At 44.5% G+C, this 17,883-nt stretch overlaps 2 protein-coding genes across 4 annotated transcripts in view; one reads left to right on the top strand and one right to left on the bottom strand.

The window, feature by feature from the left end:
• ATG10 (autophagy related 10) overlaps positions 1–12,643 on the top strand; it is a 90,291-nt gene extending 77,648 nt beyond the window's left edge. For 2 of the 3 annotated variants that reach the window (XM_042788066.1, XM_042788064.1), the window contains 3 exons: positions 2,705–2,802; positions 3,089–3,208; positions 11,961–12,643. In XM_042788066.1, the coding sequence (XP_042644000.1) occupies positions 2,705–2,802; positions 3,089–3,208; positions 11,961–11,994 (252 nt within the window). In that variant the 3' untranslated portion in view covers positions 11,995–12,643. Of the gene's footprint in view, positions 1–2,704; positions 2,803–3,088; positions 3,209–10,307; positions 10,427–11,960 lie in introns of those variants that run through there. The other variant, XM_042788065.1, reaches the window with a different exon arrangement.
• A 3,261-nt stretch (positions 12,644–15,904) lies between these two features.
• On the bottom strand, positions 15,905–17,876 carry RPS23 (ribosomal protein S23). Its single transcript, XM_042788067.1, has 4 exons — positions 17,768–17,876; positions 17,399–17,558; positions 16,514–16,634; positions 15,905–16,100 (listed from the first exon to the last, which is right to left on the bottom strand). The coding sequence occupies exons 1-4, from the start codon at positions 17,769–17,771 to the stop codon at positions 15,954–15,956; spliced, it is 432 nt and encodes a 143-aa protein (XP_042644001.1). The 5' UTR covers positions 17,772–17,876; the 3' UTR covers positions 15,905–15,953.
• Between the last annotated feature and the right edge of the window lie 7 nt (positions 17,877–17,883).

Genomic DNA, 17,883 nt, shown 5'->3' with positions numbered 1-17,883 from the left:
TTGTTAATTCGAAGAACAAGGAGATGAGCTAGGAAGGGGGTTTGAATAATCAAGACCATGTGTTTCTTCATATCAACCCAGAAGCTGTTGGATGGGTCCTGTAGCAAAAGCCTCTCCCTTTACATCTGCTGGATCCTAAGGGAAAGTAAGAGCCTTGCCACCCGCTCAGAAAGAATGGAGGAGAGATTGCAGAGAATTTGGAGTGTGAACAGGTTTCACCTCTGTCACATGCTCGTAAGTCACAAGTTTGATGCCAAAGATGGTGGGACCAAGGAAGTTACTCTTTTGAAAAACTGAATAGCAATGCACTCTGCTTTTTCATAAGGGCATCTAATTGTTAGAGTTTGGGAATTTTTTTCAGTGTCACTGTCATATTGTAAGAAGACGAAGGACTGAAAGAAGGATGTACAATGTAAAGTTAAGAAGCTATTTAAAAAAAACAAATCTGGCCTCCATTTGTCACTCACCGGTGGTTTCCTGAAGCAAGAAATGCATGATAGAATCAAATACCAGGTGACAGGATGGTTGGGAATGACTTCAGGCTGAATGTTCATCTTTGGGAATTATCTTTATGCCTTTTTCAGAATGCTAATTCACTTAAAGCCCAGATCATCTTCGCTGTTCTTTTTGGGAGTGTGTGCTACCTCTTTACGCTCTTTCTTTGTATAAGGGAGTTTGCTGAAATTGCTGTCCAATCTTCTTTATTTTTTCGTTGCTTAATAGTTTTGTAAATATTAACTATTTTTTTTTTTGCTATCTTTGAGGAATACCACTGGCACAGTCTGTGTATTTTCTGGAATTATTTGGAGAACTAAACTGATACAGGCTAGCAGATAATTAGAAAGTAATTTTAATACAAACTACCACTTTTTCTCAAAGGAAAACAGCATCAGTTCACTTTTACCAACAGCAGATGGTAGCATTCTTGTGCAAGTTATCTGTCTGCAACTGCAATGTAAAATAAAGCTTTCTGAGCATTATTTTTTGTATGTTCTGAGGCTTACAGAAGTTTTTAAAAGTTCTCTTAGACACAAAATGATTAATCGTCACAAGTACATTTTCAGTTTAAGAACCAAGTGTCCTTCAGCTGTAAGAGACCCTGTTTAATATTTAATAATATAGAACATGTCCCATTTGCTGAACATGACAGGCTAGAATTTGGTTTTTGTTTCTAGGCAAGGGGTTGGAGAAAACGTTTTTATTGTGTAGCAGGGAGACTTTGTAAGCATTTTCTCTTAGGTGCAGGCAATTTACTACATGCTAAGATGAAATGCCATCACAGAATTAGGGGAGTCTGGCTACAGCTGTATCAGCTTGGGCGAGGGAAATCTGTGTCAGAGCATCAATTCAGTGTTTCCTCTTCACTTTCGAGAAACAGAGCCGCCACAAGAAGCACATCTCAGGAAAAGGGTCTTCACCCAGGATAAAACACCCCTCATGTTAATCCTCATAGTCGGTCTCTGCTGTGGCTCTGGTGAGCAGCATGGTGCAGTGGACCAGGCTGCGGTGTCTGAAGGGGGAATGCCACGCAGAGGTGGTGATCCTGCTGTTTTCTCCATCGTGGTCCGTGCCTGCTTCTCCCCACCCCGCTGCCCGGCGCTGGGTGCTTCTCGGCTCTGGTGGAGTCCTGGGCTCAGCAGCATCTGAGCACAGTCTGCTCAGCTGTGAACAGGCTATCATGGCATGTCACATTTGACATCTTTCTTGTCTCAAATCCATTTCTAGCCATTCCCTGCTGTGCTGTGTGCCCCTTGCGTGTGGGGATGAGGTAGGATTTGTTTATTTTGGTGCAGAAGTACTAGTAGTGACCTCAGCAGCATTAAAGGAAAATCGCTTCCCTAGGGCATGGTGCGTGAGACAGTCAGATGTGCTGATCTCGTGGTATCACCCATGTGAGAGCTGATGAGATCACTGTTATGGCTTTGCACTGAGTGCAAGCTTGATTAAGTCAGAACACGTACTCTGTTCAAGTGCCGGCTGGAGATGAAAGTGAAAGCTTTATGGAGCACTGGATTGAGTTCTCGGCAGCACCATGTGCAGTGTGAAGGTGGAGACGAACGGTATCTTACCCGGTTCTAGGGAATGTGTCTGACTGTAAACTTAAGTGTCACCAAATGGTTTTTCTCTTTTCCTTTGGACGGTTCTCACTGGGCTTCTTGAAGAACTGTTCCGGGACATTTTTCTGTAGGATAGCCTAAAATGAGGGTGTGCCACCTAGTGGAAGTTAAAGCCACCTTGAGGGCTCTTCTTCCTTCTCCCCATTACAGGCTCCAAATTAAACCACATTTACTTCTCAGCACCATTTTGGAAGGATAAAGTGTCAAGGTTGTTAAAAAAGTTTTCTGTGGAGCGGATTTGTTTTATGTATTGCATTTGATTAGGTACTGTTTACACAGTAGCTTTACCTGCTTGCATTTAGGTAATGCTGATACAGTAACTTGGGTTACTTTTGCAAACTATTACATTTTAACTAAAACAGTGGCATAGCCTTGTTTGTGATCTTATTTCCCTTTTAAGATAAAAGAACATGGTCTCAAATAATAATTTGTCAATGACTATCAGAAGAAGAGCAATGTGGGTTAGATTCTGAAATGAGAAGAATTGCATCAAGGATTAATTGGACTCTGCTTTGTCTTTTCTGAATGCATGTGGTGTCTTTTCTGTTTTCTTCTTGCATAATAAAACAACTGATATTCCCTTTTAGGAGCACCCTTTACTTGGGCAGCCATATTTTGTTCTTCATCCCTGCAGGACTATTGAATTCATGTCTCCTATACTGACCAGTTTACGGAAACAGAACAGGTGAGACATTATTGTGCCTTGCAAGGCTTTATGCAATGCAGATAAAGTAAATCAGCCAGGAAGTAGAAATGGTCAAAACAACTTCTTTGGTCCAAAGAGAATAAGATTCTGGATTGTCACCCAAGGGCTGAAAGTTAAAATACATCTGATATAGATAAAGTGAAGGAATATTCCCATCTGGAGTTACTTTATGACTGTCAAGTGTGTCTGCAATTCAGAAAATGTTGGGATAATATGTTTGTGGTGCTTTTTTGTTTGCTTGTTTGTTTTTTTTTTTTTCTCTTAGACACACAAATTACATTGTATTGTGGCTCAGTACTGTAGGCCCAGTTGTGGGTCTAAATCTTCCCATGAGTTATGCAAAACTGGCACCTGAGGAGAATATAAATGCTGATGCAGTGGAAAGGTAAGACAAAATTAAATCACCTTTTTTCTCTCACATCCTCCTACGAAACTAAAAAGATCAGATGGATAACTGGCAAAAGCATTATCTTCTCCTTTGGAGCTCTTGGTTCAGTTCATTTAGGACTCACCTTTCAGTATTTTGCTTACACGACTGCCTTATTGCCTTACTTTGCAATGAAAATTTGTGCTGAGAGAGATGTGCTTGGCACATTGCTGACACCCTTCATGACTGTCAGAAGGTCCCTGATGGTCTTGGGTTTTTCTCAGGTGTGTAAAAGTGTTTTATGGTGGTCCCTCCAGCACATGGTGGCGTGATCTAGCATAATCTTGCTACAATGATTTTAATTTCATCTTTTATTTCTGTTTGATGTCTCCACTTCAAGCCTCTGAGCTGAAGGACAGATGTTAGTTGATTGTAGTAAAGCTACTGCAGCCTTCCCTTACTAGGGGTGAAATCAAACAAAGGAATCCTTCCCAACTAGTAAGTAATACATTGTGGAAAGATGACTGTTCATGGCTCTTTCTCTGACAAAAACTTACCTGGTTATAGTAGAACACCTAAGATTGGCTGAAGTTGTAGCAACTCTCTTAAGCACCATCAAGACCTGAACTCCCTTGTGACTGTATTGACCTCTTGAAGTCACTTGCATCCTACCTCAGTTTTACTGTGGTTGTGGCCTTACTAAGACTGCATACAAATGCACAAACCTATGGTTCCTTGATACAGAATTGAGATGCTGGGTTTGGATATACTAAATTTATCTACAAAAAATCAGGTCTCTAGAAAATCTGCACCATCTGTGAGGATACGTACAGCAAAATACTTGTAGGATGTGGTTTAAGCTTGTGACAATCAGTATATGGGCTGAGACTACTTCACATAGGAACCACTTCCTCCACCATGGCCTGATGCATGGATCACCCTTGTGTTCCACACCACACACAGAATATCCTAATCCCAGGACTGAATAATACTTTTCTGGGAATAATTTGTGTATGTCATGCTTTAGAGAACAAATAGGATTAAGACTGTAGACAAACAGAGTACTTACAGTCTATATCTCTAGAGTTCAAGGTGCCTAATACTATCGTATCAGAACATCTGGCTTTTCTGTGCTTCACTGCCTCCAAAGGAAGTTTTGCTTTACCCTGTGAGAGTTTCTGTTGTAGTCAATTAGTATTTCTCATTGTACTAGTAGTTGTTCACACGTTTAGTCCCTATCCTGTAGTCTTTCTGCAAGCCTCCCCTGACAGTTCTCGATTCTTGCGCAAGTAAGAATTGTATGCTTGTACAATCTGTGAAAACTAGTTTAGAAGTAACTTCCATACAGATCATCTTGGATTCTTCCCCAATCACATTTTTTTTGTAGTATAAAACTGACCACAAGTCCTGAGCAGTTGAGATGGAGTTACAGATTTTACTTCATATGTTCAGCATTATGTCCAATACATGTCCAGTGTATGCCACATCAGAGCTAGAAATATGAAATAATTGGGTTTCAGAATCATAGAATCATATCATAGAATCACAGAATGTCTTGGGTTGGAAGAGACCTTAAATCCCACCCAGTCCCACCCCCCTGCCCCGAGCAGGGCCCCTTTCCCCCAGCCCAGGGTGCTCCCAGCCCCGTCCAACCTGGCCTTGAACCCTTCCAGGGAGGGGGCAGCCACAGCTGCTCTGGGCACCCTGGGCCAGCGCCTCACCCCCGGCAAAAGGGAGAATTTCTTCCTTCTATCTCATCTACATCTGCCCTCTTTTGGTTTAAAACCATTACCCCTCGTCCCATCCCCACACCCCCTGACCCAGAGTCCCCCCCCACCTCTCCTGTCCCCCCTTTAAGCCCTGGGAGGCCACTCTCAGGGTCCCCCCGGAGCCTTCTCTTCTCCAGGCTGACCCCCCCCAACTCTCTCAGCCCGGCCCCCCAGGGGAGCTGCTCCAGCCCCCCCAGCATCTCCGTGGCCTCCTCTGGCCCCGCTCGAGCAGCTCCGGGTCCTTCTGCTGTTGGGGGCCCCCGAGCTGGCCCCAGCACTGCAGGGGGGTCTCCCCAGAGCGGAGCAGAGGGGGAGAATCCCCTCCCTGGCCCTGCTGCCCCCCCTGCTCTGGCTGCAGCCCAGGGCACGGGTGGGTTCTGGGCTGCCAGCGCACGGGGCTGCCTCACGGGCAGTTTTCCCCCCACCAGCACACCCAGCCCCTCTCCTTGGGGCTGCTCTCCAGCCGCTCCTCGAGGGCCCAGCCTGGGTCTGTGCTGGGGATTGCCCCGACCCACGGGCAGGACCTTGCCCTTGGACTTGTTGAACTTCATGAGGTTTTCCCAGACTCCCCTCTCCAGCCTGCCCAGGTCCCTCTGGGTGCCATCCCTGCCCTTCATCATGTCACCGCACCACATGGCTCAGTGTCATCAGTGAACTTTCTGAGGGTGCACTTGAACCCACTGTCCTTGTCGCGCACAAACATGTTAAAACAGCACTGGTCCCAAGACCAACCCCTGAGGAATGCCACTTGTCACTGCTCTCCACTTGGACATCAAGCTGTTGACTACAACTCTGAGTGAGACCATCCAGCCAATTCCTTATCCACCAAGTGGTCCATCCGTCACACTCATGTCTGTCCAATTTAGAGACAAGGATGTTGTATGGGACAGTGTCAAATGCTTTGCACAAGTCCTGGTAGATGACATCAGTTGCTCTTTCCCTATCCACCAACGCTGTGACCCAGTTGTAGAAGGCGATCAAATTCATCAGGCACAATTTGCCCTTAGTGAAGCCTTGTTGGCTGTCACTAATCGCCTCCTTCTTTTCCATGTGCCCTAGCAGACTTTCCAGGAGGATCTGCTCCATGATCTTGGTGGGCACATAGGTGAGATTGACTGTATTTCCCTGGGTCTTCTTTATTTCCATTTTTGAAAATGGGGATTAAGTTTCCCCTTTTCCAATCAGCGGAAATTTCACTGGACTGCTACGACTTCTCAAATATGATGGGTAGTGGCTTAGCCACTTCATCAGGTCCCATGGGTTTGTGAACCTTCAGGCTCTTTGGATGGTCTCAAACCTGATCTTCTCCTGTACTGGGCAGTTGTTCATTCTCTCAGTCCCTGCCTTTACCTTCTGTGACTTGGGTGGTGTGCCTGCAGCCCTTGCTGGTGAAGACTGAGGGAAAAATTTCATTGATTACCTCAGCCTTCTTCATATGCTGGGTGACTGAGTCTCCCTTTTCCTTCCATTCCAACACTGCATTCATAAGAGCCATCCCACCCTATCTCGATGCCAACGAGATTGTAGCCCTGTGGGCATGTGCATATCTCTAACTCCTCTTGTTTATTCCCTATGTTGTGTGTGCTTGTGTAGAGGCATTTAAATTGGGCGCCCAATGAAGCTGACTTACTGGCTGGAATTCCTTTGTGCAGCTCTTCAGGTGCTCCCTTGCTGACCTGTGGCCTCTCTTCAGGCTCTGGGCATCTATTGCTGGCACTGGCATCAAGTTGGTAGGAGTGGGATGGATTGAGTTTCCCCTTGCCCAGCAACTTCAGTTTAACTCCCTTTTCACCAGCTCAGCAAGCCTATGAGTGAAGATGTTCTTCCCCTTCTCTGGCAGATGGACCCCATCAGCCCCCAGCAGACCAGGTTTCTCAAAGTCACTCCCACGGTCTAAGCAGCCGAACCCCGGGCTGTGGTACCAGTCCTGTAACCAATTGTTGATCTGCCAGATTTGACCAGCCCTTTCAAACCCCTTCCCTTTCACTGGAAGGATTGATGAAAAAACTACCTGTGCTCCAGAGTTGCTTACCACTGCTCCCAGGGCTCTGTAATCCTTCTTGATACTCCTCAGACTGCTCCTGGGTGTATCACTGGTGCCCACATGGAATAGCAGCAGCAGATAATAATCAGTGGACTGTACAAGGCTCAGTAGTCTCTCAGTGACATCCCTGATTCGAGAATGTGGGTTTTCAGATATTTTGATGGCTTGCATATTTTTAACTTACATCATAGAATGGGTTGGGTTGGAAGGGAGCTCACCATACATTCACTGGGCTGGACACACAGTTTGTTGCCAGTTTCTGAAGCTGTCTCTGTCCTATTTCCTTCCTGCTGATAACACCCCTCCAAATTCCTCTTCAGTGCCTTGATCCTGTTCCCACAGTTACTGAGACATGATGGTGATAATGGGGAGCGTGAAATGGTGTCGTGGTTTAACCCCAGCTGGCAGCTAAACACCGCACAGCTGCTCACTCACTTCTCCCCCCTCCCAGTGAGTGGGATGGGGTGGAGAATCAGAAAAAAAAAAAAAAAAATTCACGGGTTGAGATAAGAACAGCTTAATAATGAAAATAAAATACAATAACAACAACAATAGAATAATAATTGAAAAATAATAAAATTTTAAAAAGAGATAAATAAACCCCAAGAAAAGACAAGTGATGCACAATGCAGTTGCTCACCACCCACTGACCAGTACCCCAGCAGCAACCCCCCCTCCGCAGCCAACTCCCCCATTTATATACTGGTCATGATGCCCTGTGATATGGAATAACCCTTTGGCTAGTTGGGGTCAGCTCTCCTGGCCACGCTCCCCCCCAGCTCCTTGTGCACCCTCTTGCTGGCAGAGCACAGGAAACTGTAAAGTCCTTAACTTAGGATAAGTGCTGCCTAGCAACAACGAAAACATCAGTGTGTTATCAACATTATTCTCACATTAAATCCAAAATACAGCACTGTACCAGCTTACTAGAAAGAAAATTAACTCTATCCCAGCCAAAACTAGGACAAATGGATAAGCAGACTTAAAGTTCCCCTGCCCTGCTACAATTCTTAACCATTTAACATCATAAATGAAGTTACAGAGCAGTGTCATCATCCAGGTCAATGTTTCCCTGAAATTTGTCCAGAATACCACTAGACAAAATTTCAGCTCAGTTAGTGCTAAGATCAGATTGAGAAACAAATACAGGATAACATAAATATTAGGGACCAGGGAGATACAATCCCATTTAGATACCTACTTTCTAATGGCTTAAGTGGGCAGTAGGCATTGAATTTCCCATTTACCTCTGTGCCTTAATGATTTGTAGGATATTTTATACAGAATATTTATGTACAGAAGTCCTATTTCAAAATCAAGTTAACTGCAGCAATATTTTGTAATTTTATTTAGTATATCTGTTGAAGATTCTTAGATCTGAACTTGGGTTTTGGCTACCTACCTTATCTGAAATCTTGCCGTTTACCAAAAAGAAAATTTCCAGTACCAAACAATTTTGTAGATTTGCCCAGTCATTCATCCTTGCTAATCTGGGAAGACATACTGAGGACCATTGCTTCTGGGGACTTCTTTTTAAGAGAACTGACTCATACTTGCCCTTGGTTACAAGAATCAGCAAGAAGAATGAATTTTATATGTTCAACTAAGCCAAAAATATGCTTTTCTTCGGAATGCAATTGCTACCTACATAATCCCTCATTTGTGTCAGCATGATCAGGTTAAAATTTAACCCCCATATGGTCTGCCAGAAGGTTTGTAGTTGGTTGGTTTTAGTTACTAAAAGAAACATTCCTTCGATCAAATTACATGCTTGTTTTCAAAACAGTAAACGTTGAGCTAGTTAATTAGAGCTGACTGTAGTGAAGTAATAGCAATTCTTGTTGCAACTTCATTAATTTCAGGAAAACTTTTTCAATAACTATTTTTTTATTTTTTTTCCCATTTGCTGTGTTGATGGTTTAATGAGTTTGTTTGGACATTTATTTTTATATTACATAGCATTTGAGTTCCAGCACAAAGGAAGAGTGATTGCTCTTTCCTCTGAACTGTGAAGTTAAAACTATTTCCTCCAAGATACTTTCTTCTAGAGAACAGAGTATGTATGGATATCTATGCATATTTTTAGTAACATGTAGGCTTTTGAAAGCATTTCAAAGAGTTTAGAGCATTTCTTAGCAATAAGTTCTTACCATCTAGAATAAAAAAATATATACCTGAAGTTCATAGCTGCAAACCTATCCATGTACTGAGTGCTCAGGAAGAATTAGGGAGATGTCACGCCTGTTATCTCTATGTCCTAGATTTCATTAGAGTCTTAAAAAACCCTGCACCACAAGGAAGCATTCACTTCACCTCTAGAGAGCTTGTTAAACTTGTCACCTACTGAAGATGAATGTCAGTTTAAGGCGAGAGTGGAGTTTACTGCTGTGTTTGAGAAGAGAATGGATTTACAGAGCCTTGCCTTGAACGCTGCTTCTCCTCAAGCCTGTTAGAGCAGCGTGTTTTCCTGTAGTGTTATTTTTCAGTAGTGTTGTTAATACAGCACACTGGAAGAAGTAACCCTACCTAAAGAGATTAGGCTGTGTGCTTCTCTGTGCACTGCTGGGCTCAGCAGCTGTGCAACATTAGCCTCATCAGCAGAGGCCAGATAGAGGGAGATACTATTCAGGTGTTTCTTTTCCCACCTTTCTTGCTGCCCAGGATTAGGCTATAGATAGAGAGGAATCCTAGTAAGCAGAATTTCACCAGCAGTCGTTTGCATCACCAGAAACAGTCCCTGATGTGGGGTCTGTCTCTTCCAGAATACATCACCTTAAAATGCAGAGGCCGGGCTTAATGATTTTTGCTTCTGCTGAGCAGTGCTGCAGTTGATGCCACTCCACTCTCAGGGTCAGGTAGAGCTCATGGTGGGGGAGAACATGAGCTGATTTGGCAAACTGTGGAAATGAACTAATCCTTCTTTCCTTTGCACCTGATCCAAATCAAAATCCTGAACTGAATTTTGGTGGGTTCCAGCCAGGCCTCACTCCACCAAGCACTGACTGCTTCTTCAGGGCCTGTAAGGTTTGTTCTCCTGCATCTAGTCAGGGGTTCTTAGCTTCATATGATTAGCCAAGTGCTTTAATGTTTACTAATATGCTTTCCTAATGAAAAAGAAACATGCACTGCCGTATCTGTTGCATGAGTTCACCTCTTTGTTCTCTGTGGATTCCCTACTGTTATGGAGGATTTGGGTTGTATCACACATAGTTTCAATACTTCTTTATTAGGCTTAAAACCCCCCTAATAGTGACTTGGCAATGAGGTTTGGCTCGGCTCATCTTCCTTTGACTTCTTTTTACAGTGTCCAGGTAACACGAGTTATGCCGGGGCACTGACAAAATTCACTGACACATTTGCTGGAAGAATCTTGGTGCCTGAGTTTGGACTAGATGTCATGTGCTAAACATGCTTGTAAAACAGTGTCCTGGGCTGAGTGAGTGGTGGGGTTTTTTGGTGGCAGGGGAGGGGGCTATAGGGGCAGCCCCCTGTGAGAAGCTTCTCGAAGTTCCCCCAGCTCCAAGTCAGCTCCACCTCTGCCCCAAAACTGAGCCCATCAGCTGCACCTCTGCGATAACGTATTTAAGAAGGGACGTGGTGATGAGCAGTGGGACTTGTGAGGAGGAGTTGCTGCAGCTGCGTGAACACCAAGGTCAGTGGAGGAACGGAGGAAGAAAGGAGGGGGGAGGTGTGCCGGAGCAGAGACCCCCCTGTATCCTGTGGTGAGACGGCAGGGCGGCCCCTCCTGCCACCCATGGAGATCTACGGTGGAGCAGACATTGATTTACGGCCTGTGGCTCCTGCTTGGTTGATCAAGGTTCTGTGCCCGAAGAAAGCCGGGGTCTCGTGGGAAAAGGCAGCCCCGCTGCTGTAATTCAGTGCTGGGAGGATTGCAGCATGCGGGGGAGTCCCACGCCGGAGCAGCTCGGGAAGGGCTGCAGCCGTGGGAGAGAATCCAGTCGGAGGAAGTTAGTGACCCATGACGGAGCAGTGTGGGGAACGCTGCGGCCTGTGGGAGGGACTCATGTCGGAGAAAGTTTGTGGATGACTGTCTCCTGTGAGAGGGGGACCACAATGGAGCAGGGGGAACAAGTTCCAGAAAGTCCCCCCACTGAAGATAAGGGAAGTGGCAGCACTGCCTGCACCCCCCATTCCCTGCCCCTGCGCCACTGGGGGAGGAGGTAGAGATATCGGGAGCAAAGCTGAGCCCGGGAAGAAGGGAGGGGTGGGGGGAAGGTGTTCTCAAGATGTGGCAATGCTTCTCACTGTCCTACTCTGTTATGTGTTGTTAGTGTCTGTAATAAATGTATGTTCTTTTTTTCTTCCCCTAACGAGTCTGCCTTTTGCTCATGATCATAAAGGGGAATTTTTCCCCCTCCCAGTCCTATCTCGGACCCCAATCCTGGCTCTCTGTCCCTTCTCATTGCCGGAGGGGAAGGGAGAGAGATTGGCTCCGTTGTGGTTGGCTGCCAACCAGGCCCAAACCACGACAAACAGATAATAAAATGCAACTCAAAATGTGCAAGTGATTTTAATAAATTTGTGCTTTGCTTGTCCTGCTCCCAGTTCTGTGCTTTCTACTCCCAGTACCTTCACATTAATAGCAGTCTCACTTCTGCTACATTGCAATAAGTTTTTTTAAAACAACCAAACCAAAACAAAACCCAAGCCCCTAATTCAATCAAACCTGTAAAATGTACACATATGACAAGCACCTGTGTTCTTCTCTTCCATGTTTTTGATCTAACATGATTTCAGGTGAATTTAGTCCATAATCTTGTGCTTCTCTGTAGTGTCTAGCCACCATTTAGGTATGCAATAGCCACAAGGCAGTAAGTGTTCCATCTTCCTAACAGGAACTCACTGAATCAGTTAAAAGCTAGATTTCCTGTTTTGAAGATTTCCTTTGTCAAAGTCCACATAAACAACTTTTCGCTTTACACCTTTTATGTTTCAGCTTTTCCCTGCATTGTACTGACAGCAACATCTAGTGGCAAGATTACCTCATGACAATGCCCTACTTCTGGAAACTGGTCTGGCTCCCATTTACCTCCGGGTAGATCTTCATCTCCTCTGCTGCCAGCCTGACTTTAGAATTTGAACAGAATTTGAACCGCGAGGATTTCAGTGTTGCTCTTCACTGGCTGCAGTAAAATCCTTTTTTTTCAAACGAATATTACTGGCATCCCTACTAATAATTTTTGCTATGCAGGAAAAGCAAATCAAAATAGCAAAACCAGACAGACACGGTTTGCTGGAATAACAAAACCAAAGCTGCTGATTTTCTTAGTTGAAGTAATGTGTCTCCTGTAGAAATTGAGCTGGGATCCTAACACCAGCAGTTGTGTAGGATAACATTTGCATACATTTCTAGATTAAACTAGCTGTCTGGGATCTGTCTTTTTCACTAGGAACTGCTGTCAGATCTGCAAGCTGTGAGTCATAGTTCAATGTTCAGGTTTGCTCATCCAGTAGCTTCCAGTCTTATTGCAATCCAGGCATACCTGAACAAAATTGATAACATTCTAGCTGTTTTTCCTGCAATTTTGTATTTAATTTCTCTCACATGTGTACCTGCAGTTGGTTAGCTGCATATTATTAATAAATATAGCTGTATTGATGGCAGCAAATGTTTTCAAACCTGGCTGTCTACTTACATAGTTTGTACTTCTAGACAAAGACTGGATTTCAGAGACTTTGTAGTACGATACGCATGCATCTACTGTGTGCTACCTCGATTATTGCACATCTATTCCAGGTTTCACAGAAGCATTAGACAGAGCCACAGCAGACGTGGTAAGGATGTATCTGGGATTTCTGGGTGTACAATAGCATGGTTGAAATTACTGTACATAAACAGTAGCTTTGAATCAGTGAAGCTGCAAGAAATACTGGGCAGATGTAGATCTTCAAAATCCATCCGCATAACATTTTGGGTGAAAAAAAGAACACATCCAGAACACGCATATGGTTGTATGAATTAAAAAACCCAGCGGTTAACCCCCCACTAGCCAAGAAAACAGAAGGTCTAGGAAGCCAGAGAGCACAGTAAAAATAAAAATGACACTGGGTATCCTGGTGAGCCGTGAGGGTAGCTGATGGCATGGTCCACCCTGCCTCTTCACTTAACGCTCCAACATGCTGCTTGAGTGAAGTGCGCTACAGGTGCTGTGCATTTACACTGAATCCAAGGTGAGTCAAGGAGTTAAGGCCTCACTCTGAAAATCTTAAAGGGTATTTAGGTCAGGTTGCAACAGAGGAAGTCTTAATTCCAGAATTGCAGAGAGCAGCTTTCCCAGAACATCCCCATAAAGCTGGGAAGGGGCTGCAGTGAAAGCTGTTTTCGTTATGACTGGGGCTACTGCATTTGCAAGGATAAGGGAAACCCAGGTTCAGCATTGTTTCTATGCCTGAACAATGATTTGAATCCAAATCTCACGAATTCCCAGATGACTAAGCTATAAGATGCCCAATAGTAGAGATTTTCAATCTGTTCTTAAATTTTACTCCATTTTCATATAAATTAATGAATACTAATTGAAGCCTTTTGGATGAACACACAGATGAATTGTGATTATAATGAGGGAATTGTCTGCACTCTAGCTTCAGCCAAATAAATATTTTGAGGTTTTTTTGCATAAAATAGTTCTAACATGAAACAAAGAACCCAGCGCGCTGCTATAAGCTTTGTGCAAAATGTACTTTCAAGGGGCCAAATTCAAGATAAGATGCGTGAGTGCAAGTATCAACAGAACAGAATATCTGGCAATGATTTAAAGGCTGATACAGAAGGACATGATGGCTTCTTTAGTTGATGTTCTGTTCTATAACTTTGTATTAGTTCTGGCATCCACATTTTAAAACGATGTTGAAAAACTGAACAATACAGAGAAAAATGATTGAAGATATGAACTGATGAAATACTTAAGTTTTTCAAATAGCCTAGTTATGGAGCATCTTTGAAAAGTAAAAAAAAAAAATCAAACTATTTAGAAGTTGTTTTAATCTAGCAAAGAAAGCCAAAACGCCCTACTCAAAGACATTTTCAAGTCAGTACACAGCAGATAATGAAAACAGCTGGAATGCACTAAAAGAAACAGGCGTTTTCAAAACAGGCAGACTTGCTCAAGTCCAACTAGTTAGACTTAAATTGCACTTAACATGAAAGCAACTGGGTTAAGTTCTATGGGCTGAGCAGGACAGAGATGAGAGTGGGTAAGGGGATTAAAAATCCCCTTCAGGACCTAAACTTGATGAATTTTGTATCAGGTGCTATTGCCTGTCTTCACACCAAAAACTAGAACTTCTGTCATCATTTGAAGACCATGAAAAAATACCATTTTCATCATTTACAGTGACCTTTTTTGATTTGAGGAAGGCTGTTATCCAAAATAAGCATTAAAATTAATGCAATTTCTCCTCCCAATTTGCTTGAGGGGATGTTTTGATTCCTGATGAATTTAATAGTCCCAGGGAAACAGGGTTTTTTTGGCCAGACCTAGCAGTAAATTTCAGTTCCTATGGGAGGAGTTTTATAACTGACATGATGACTGAAGATAAAATTCCAGCTACACTAGACTAGCAGTCTTTTTCTTCTAAAAAAATAATATTGAATCTGTAATTAAGTTCTGGATTGTGTAGTATTTATTACATACAAACATCCCTCAAACAGTATATACATTCAGCCACTGAACAGATGGGCGTAACAAGGGAGTATCGTCTAATACATCAGGCTTTGAAAAAAAAAAACCACCACCCAACAAACCCACCTTTACATAGTTAGATGATAGTTTTAGTATCTATTTAGTAGCCAAAGTACAGTTATCCTATGCTCCTGAGAAGCAATTAAACTTTCTTCATAGAGTACAGTTATATTTTATAAAACTGGAATTAGTTGTAAAAAAAATTCAGAAACTGAATGACTAGCAAAATGTCACAGATCTAACAGATACAAGATCTAATCTTGCTGCCTGACAAATATTTTCATCCTAACAGCTATGTTCCCTTTCAAATTGCGGTAACATCCAGTAAAAAATACCCACTGCAGACCTTTACCAACAAGGAAACCTGACTTTACTGCAAGATGTGGCAGTAAACTTGTTCCTCCCCCAACCCCTTCCACTGCAGAAGCCATCCCTAATGATATGCTGACTCGTGATGATGCAGCCCCCTTAGGATCATTAAAGCTGTGACACCAAAGCCATCGCTAGCCCGCTTTTACTTTTGGTGCACTTGGCACGTGTCAGCTCTGTGCTGGACCACAGGTGACAGGAGTGCTCTCCTCCGTGCTCTCACAGCACTCCAGCCCTCGTAAACCACGTAGGCAGCAGAGCGAACGCTGGAGACCTTTCCCTTCTGCAAGGCAGCCCACTCCTGTCAGAGCTCCAGCTCACTCAGCGTCACGCTTGGACCCAAGCTTCAAAATCTTCACCGTTCTGCACAACTGGCAGAATCCAGAAATTGTTTCATGGGTCCCTCCTAACAACTTTTGGGAAGGGTGTGCGAAGGGACAAAGGCCTCAGAGGGATCTATTGATCTCTACTGACTGCAGGAACCACTGCTCTAGTTACCAAGCTGAAGCAGCCCTCATGAAGGTGCTGGCCATGACAGGATGGTCCACAACGCACTAAAACACCCCTTCGTTCTATGAAGGCAGTCTCTGAAGTTCCTGGCAGACAGCTGTGTTGCTCCACACAGCACAGAGGTAAGTTTGGAAGTGCAAGTGCTTTTCAAGCTCCTCTGCTGATGCTTTGGCTCTGCTGTCATTCAACAGCAGAGCATTTCTTACAGAAGGAAAAGCCAGCTGCCAGTGACAAAAAAGACTGTGTGCACCACCACCGAGGTGTGTCACTTGCAGATACACACTGAACAATAGTAAGCCTTAAATAACAATCAGAGAAGTTTTTCCAATTAAAAATTTTATTGATATTCTTGACATATTCATCTAAATTTATGATCTTGGTCTCTCCTTCTTGCCCTTGTACAAGGCCAACAGAGAAACATTGGCTACTTTGACAACCTTGAAGCGAACTCCAGGAATGTCACCAACAGCATGACCCTTCCGACCAAAACCAGCAACCAGAACTTCATCATTTTCCTGCAATAAAAGACCATGTAGTTAGAAAGCTATGAACAATAAATACGTACGTATTTCTGAAATCAGTAACTTTGAGCTTCATCCTAGACTTTCTCAGGAAAGAGTGGAAATACTGAAGGCTACTGACAGGTATACATGAACAAAGGACTGTTACGCCCTTCAGTGTTTTGGAAATGTAAGCTGAGATGTCATCTAGCTTGCAGCAGCACAGCTGAGACCTCTGCTAAGGAGGGTAAAGTACGAAAGAACATCTCTGGCATTTTTCATCTGCCTCTGCAGTTACAGCTTTAAGATACACATGGTACAGAATGCCACAAGCCCTTGTCTAACCATTCCCTAAATCTGCAAATTATGTGGGTTTTTTCTGGTGTAAAATACAACTTTTTATAGATGACTTCTTGAAAATTACTCACCTCAATGAAGTTCAGGCAACCATCATTGGGAACAAAAGCTGTTATTTTTTTGCCATTCTTAATCAGCTGGACTCTAACACATTTCCTGATGGCAGAGTTGGGCTGTTTAGCTTCTACTCCACTGAAATGGAAGCACATGAAAATTGAAATTAGCAAAAAATGTTTTATGAACTAGCAGATATTCAGTACAGCACCACAACTGACTGCATTACCTTGTACTAAGTGCAAGTTGTATCTGTACTTCAAAACCTGTTGCTTAACTATTTAGAGCTATTTGATATATAAAAGCCCAATTGAGAATGAAACACCTACAGACATGTGCTAATTTGGTAACTAAAAATCTGGAGGAAAAAAAAAAAAAAAAAGATAAAACACTTGGGGGCCCTGGTAGCATCCTGATGAAGCTTTTAAGTTCTGAAAGAAGAAAAAAAAAGAAACAAAACAGGAAAAAAGGCCGTAGATGGGATCTTTGACACAAGGTGCACACAGAAAATCCACACACCCCACCCCCACCCCCCAAATCCTAAATTGTTGTTTTTATTCTTTTGCTTCTAAATAAGTGTAGTATTTCAAGTGACGCGTGTACGGGAAAAAGTACTTCTCCGCACAGCTGCGTGGAAAAAATAAACCATTTTCTGTCTACCACGCAGAAGCCAGCAGAGATGTGGCGAGTTATAGGCAGCTAAACGTCCCCCCCCGCACTTAGGAAACAAAACCGCTCAGCAGCGCTTCTTTCTTGAGGTCGCTTCAGAGGCCTCACGTTGCGGAGGCCTCTGCCACGCTGCGCACCGCCCGGCCGCCGACTCGGGCCCACGCGGGGGGGCGGAAATGTGCCGGCCCACGGATTCCCCCCGCACCCCCCCCAACCCCCGGAGCTGCACCCACACTTTCTCCAGGACGATGCCCTTGGCGTGGGAGGCGCCGCCGAAGGGGTTGGCCTTCAGCGCCGTGCCCAGGTGAGCCTTCTTGTACTGCTTGTCGTGCCACTTCTGGTCGCGGCGATGGCTGCGAAGCTTCCGGGCGGTGCGGAGCCCTCGGCACTTCCCTGCAGGAAACAAGGGCGGGTGTGTGTGTGTGTGTGGGGGGGGGGGTGTGAAGGGGCAGCTCCCTCAGCCCCCCCCGCCTACGTGGGGACGCCTCGCTCCCTCAGAACAACGGCGGCGTGGAGGGATAATGTGCACCGGGAGGGCACAGAACGTCGCGGGCCACCCCCGCCGCCCCGGCCCCGGCCCCCGGCCCCGTCCCGCAGCTCACCCATCCTGCCGCCGCGGCTGCCGAGCGCGAAAGGGGCGGGGTGCGACCGCTGCGCCGCGCTTAGCTGTGGCTGCGAGGCCCCGCCGCGGGCTGCCCGCGCCGCGCCTGACTGAAAA

Source organism: Tyto alba, unplaced genomic scaffold (genome assembly GCF_018691265.1).
Source record: "Tyto alba isolate M040663 unplaced genomic scaffold, T.alba_DEE_v4.0 Super-Scaffold_13, whole genome shotgun sequence".
NCBI classification, from domain to species: domain Eukaryota; kingdom Metazoa; phylum Chordata; class Aves; order Strigiformes; family Tytonidae; genus Tyto; species Tyto alba.
This window is presented reverse-complemented; position numbering and strand designations above follow the sequence as displayed.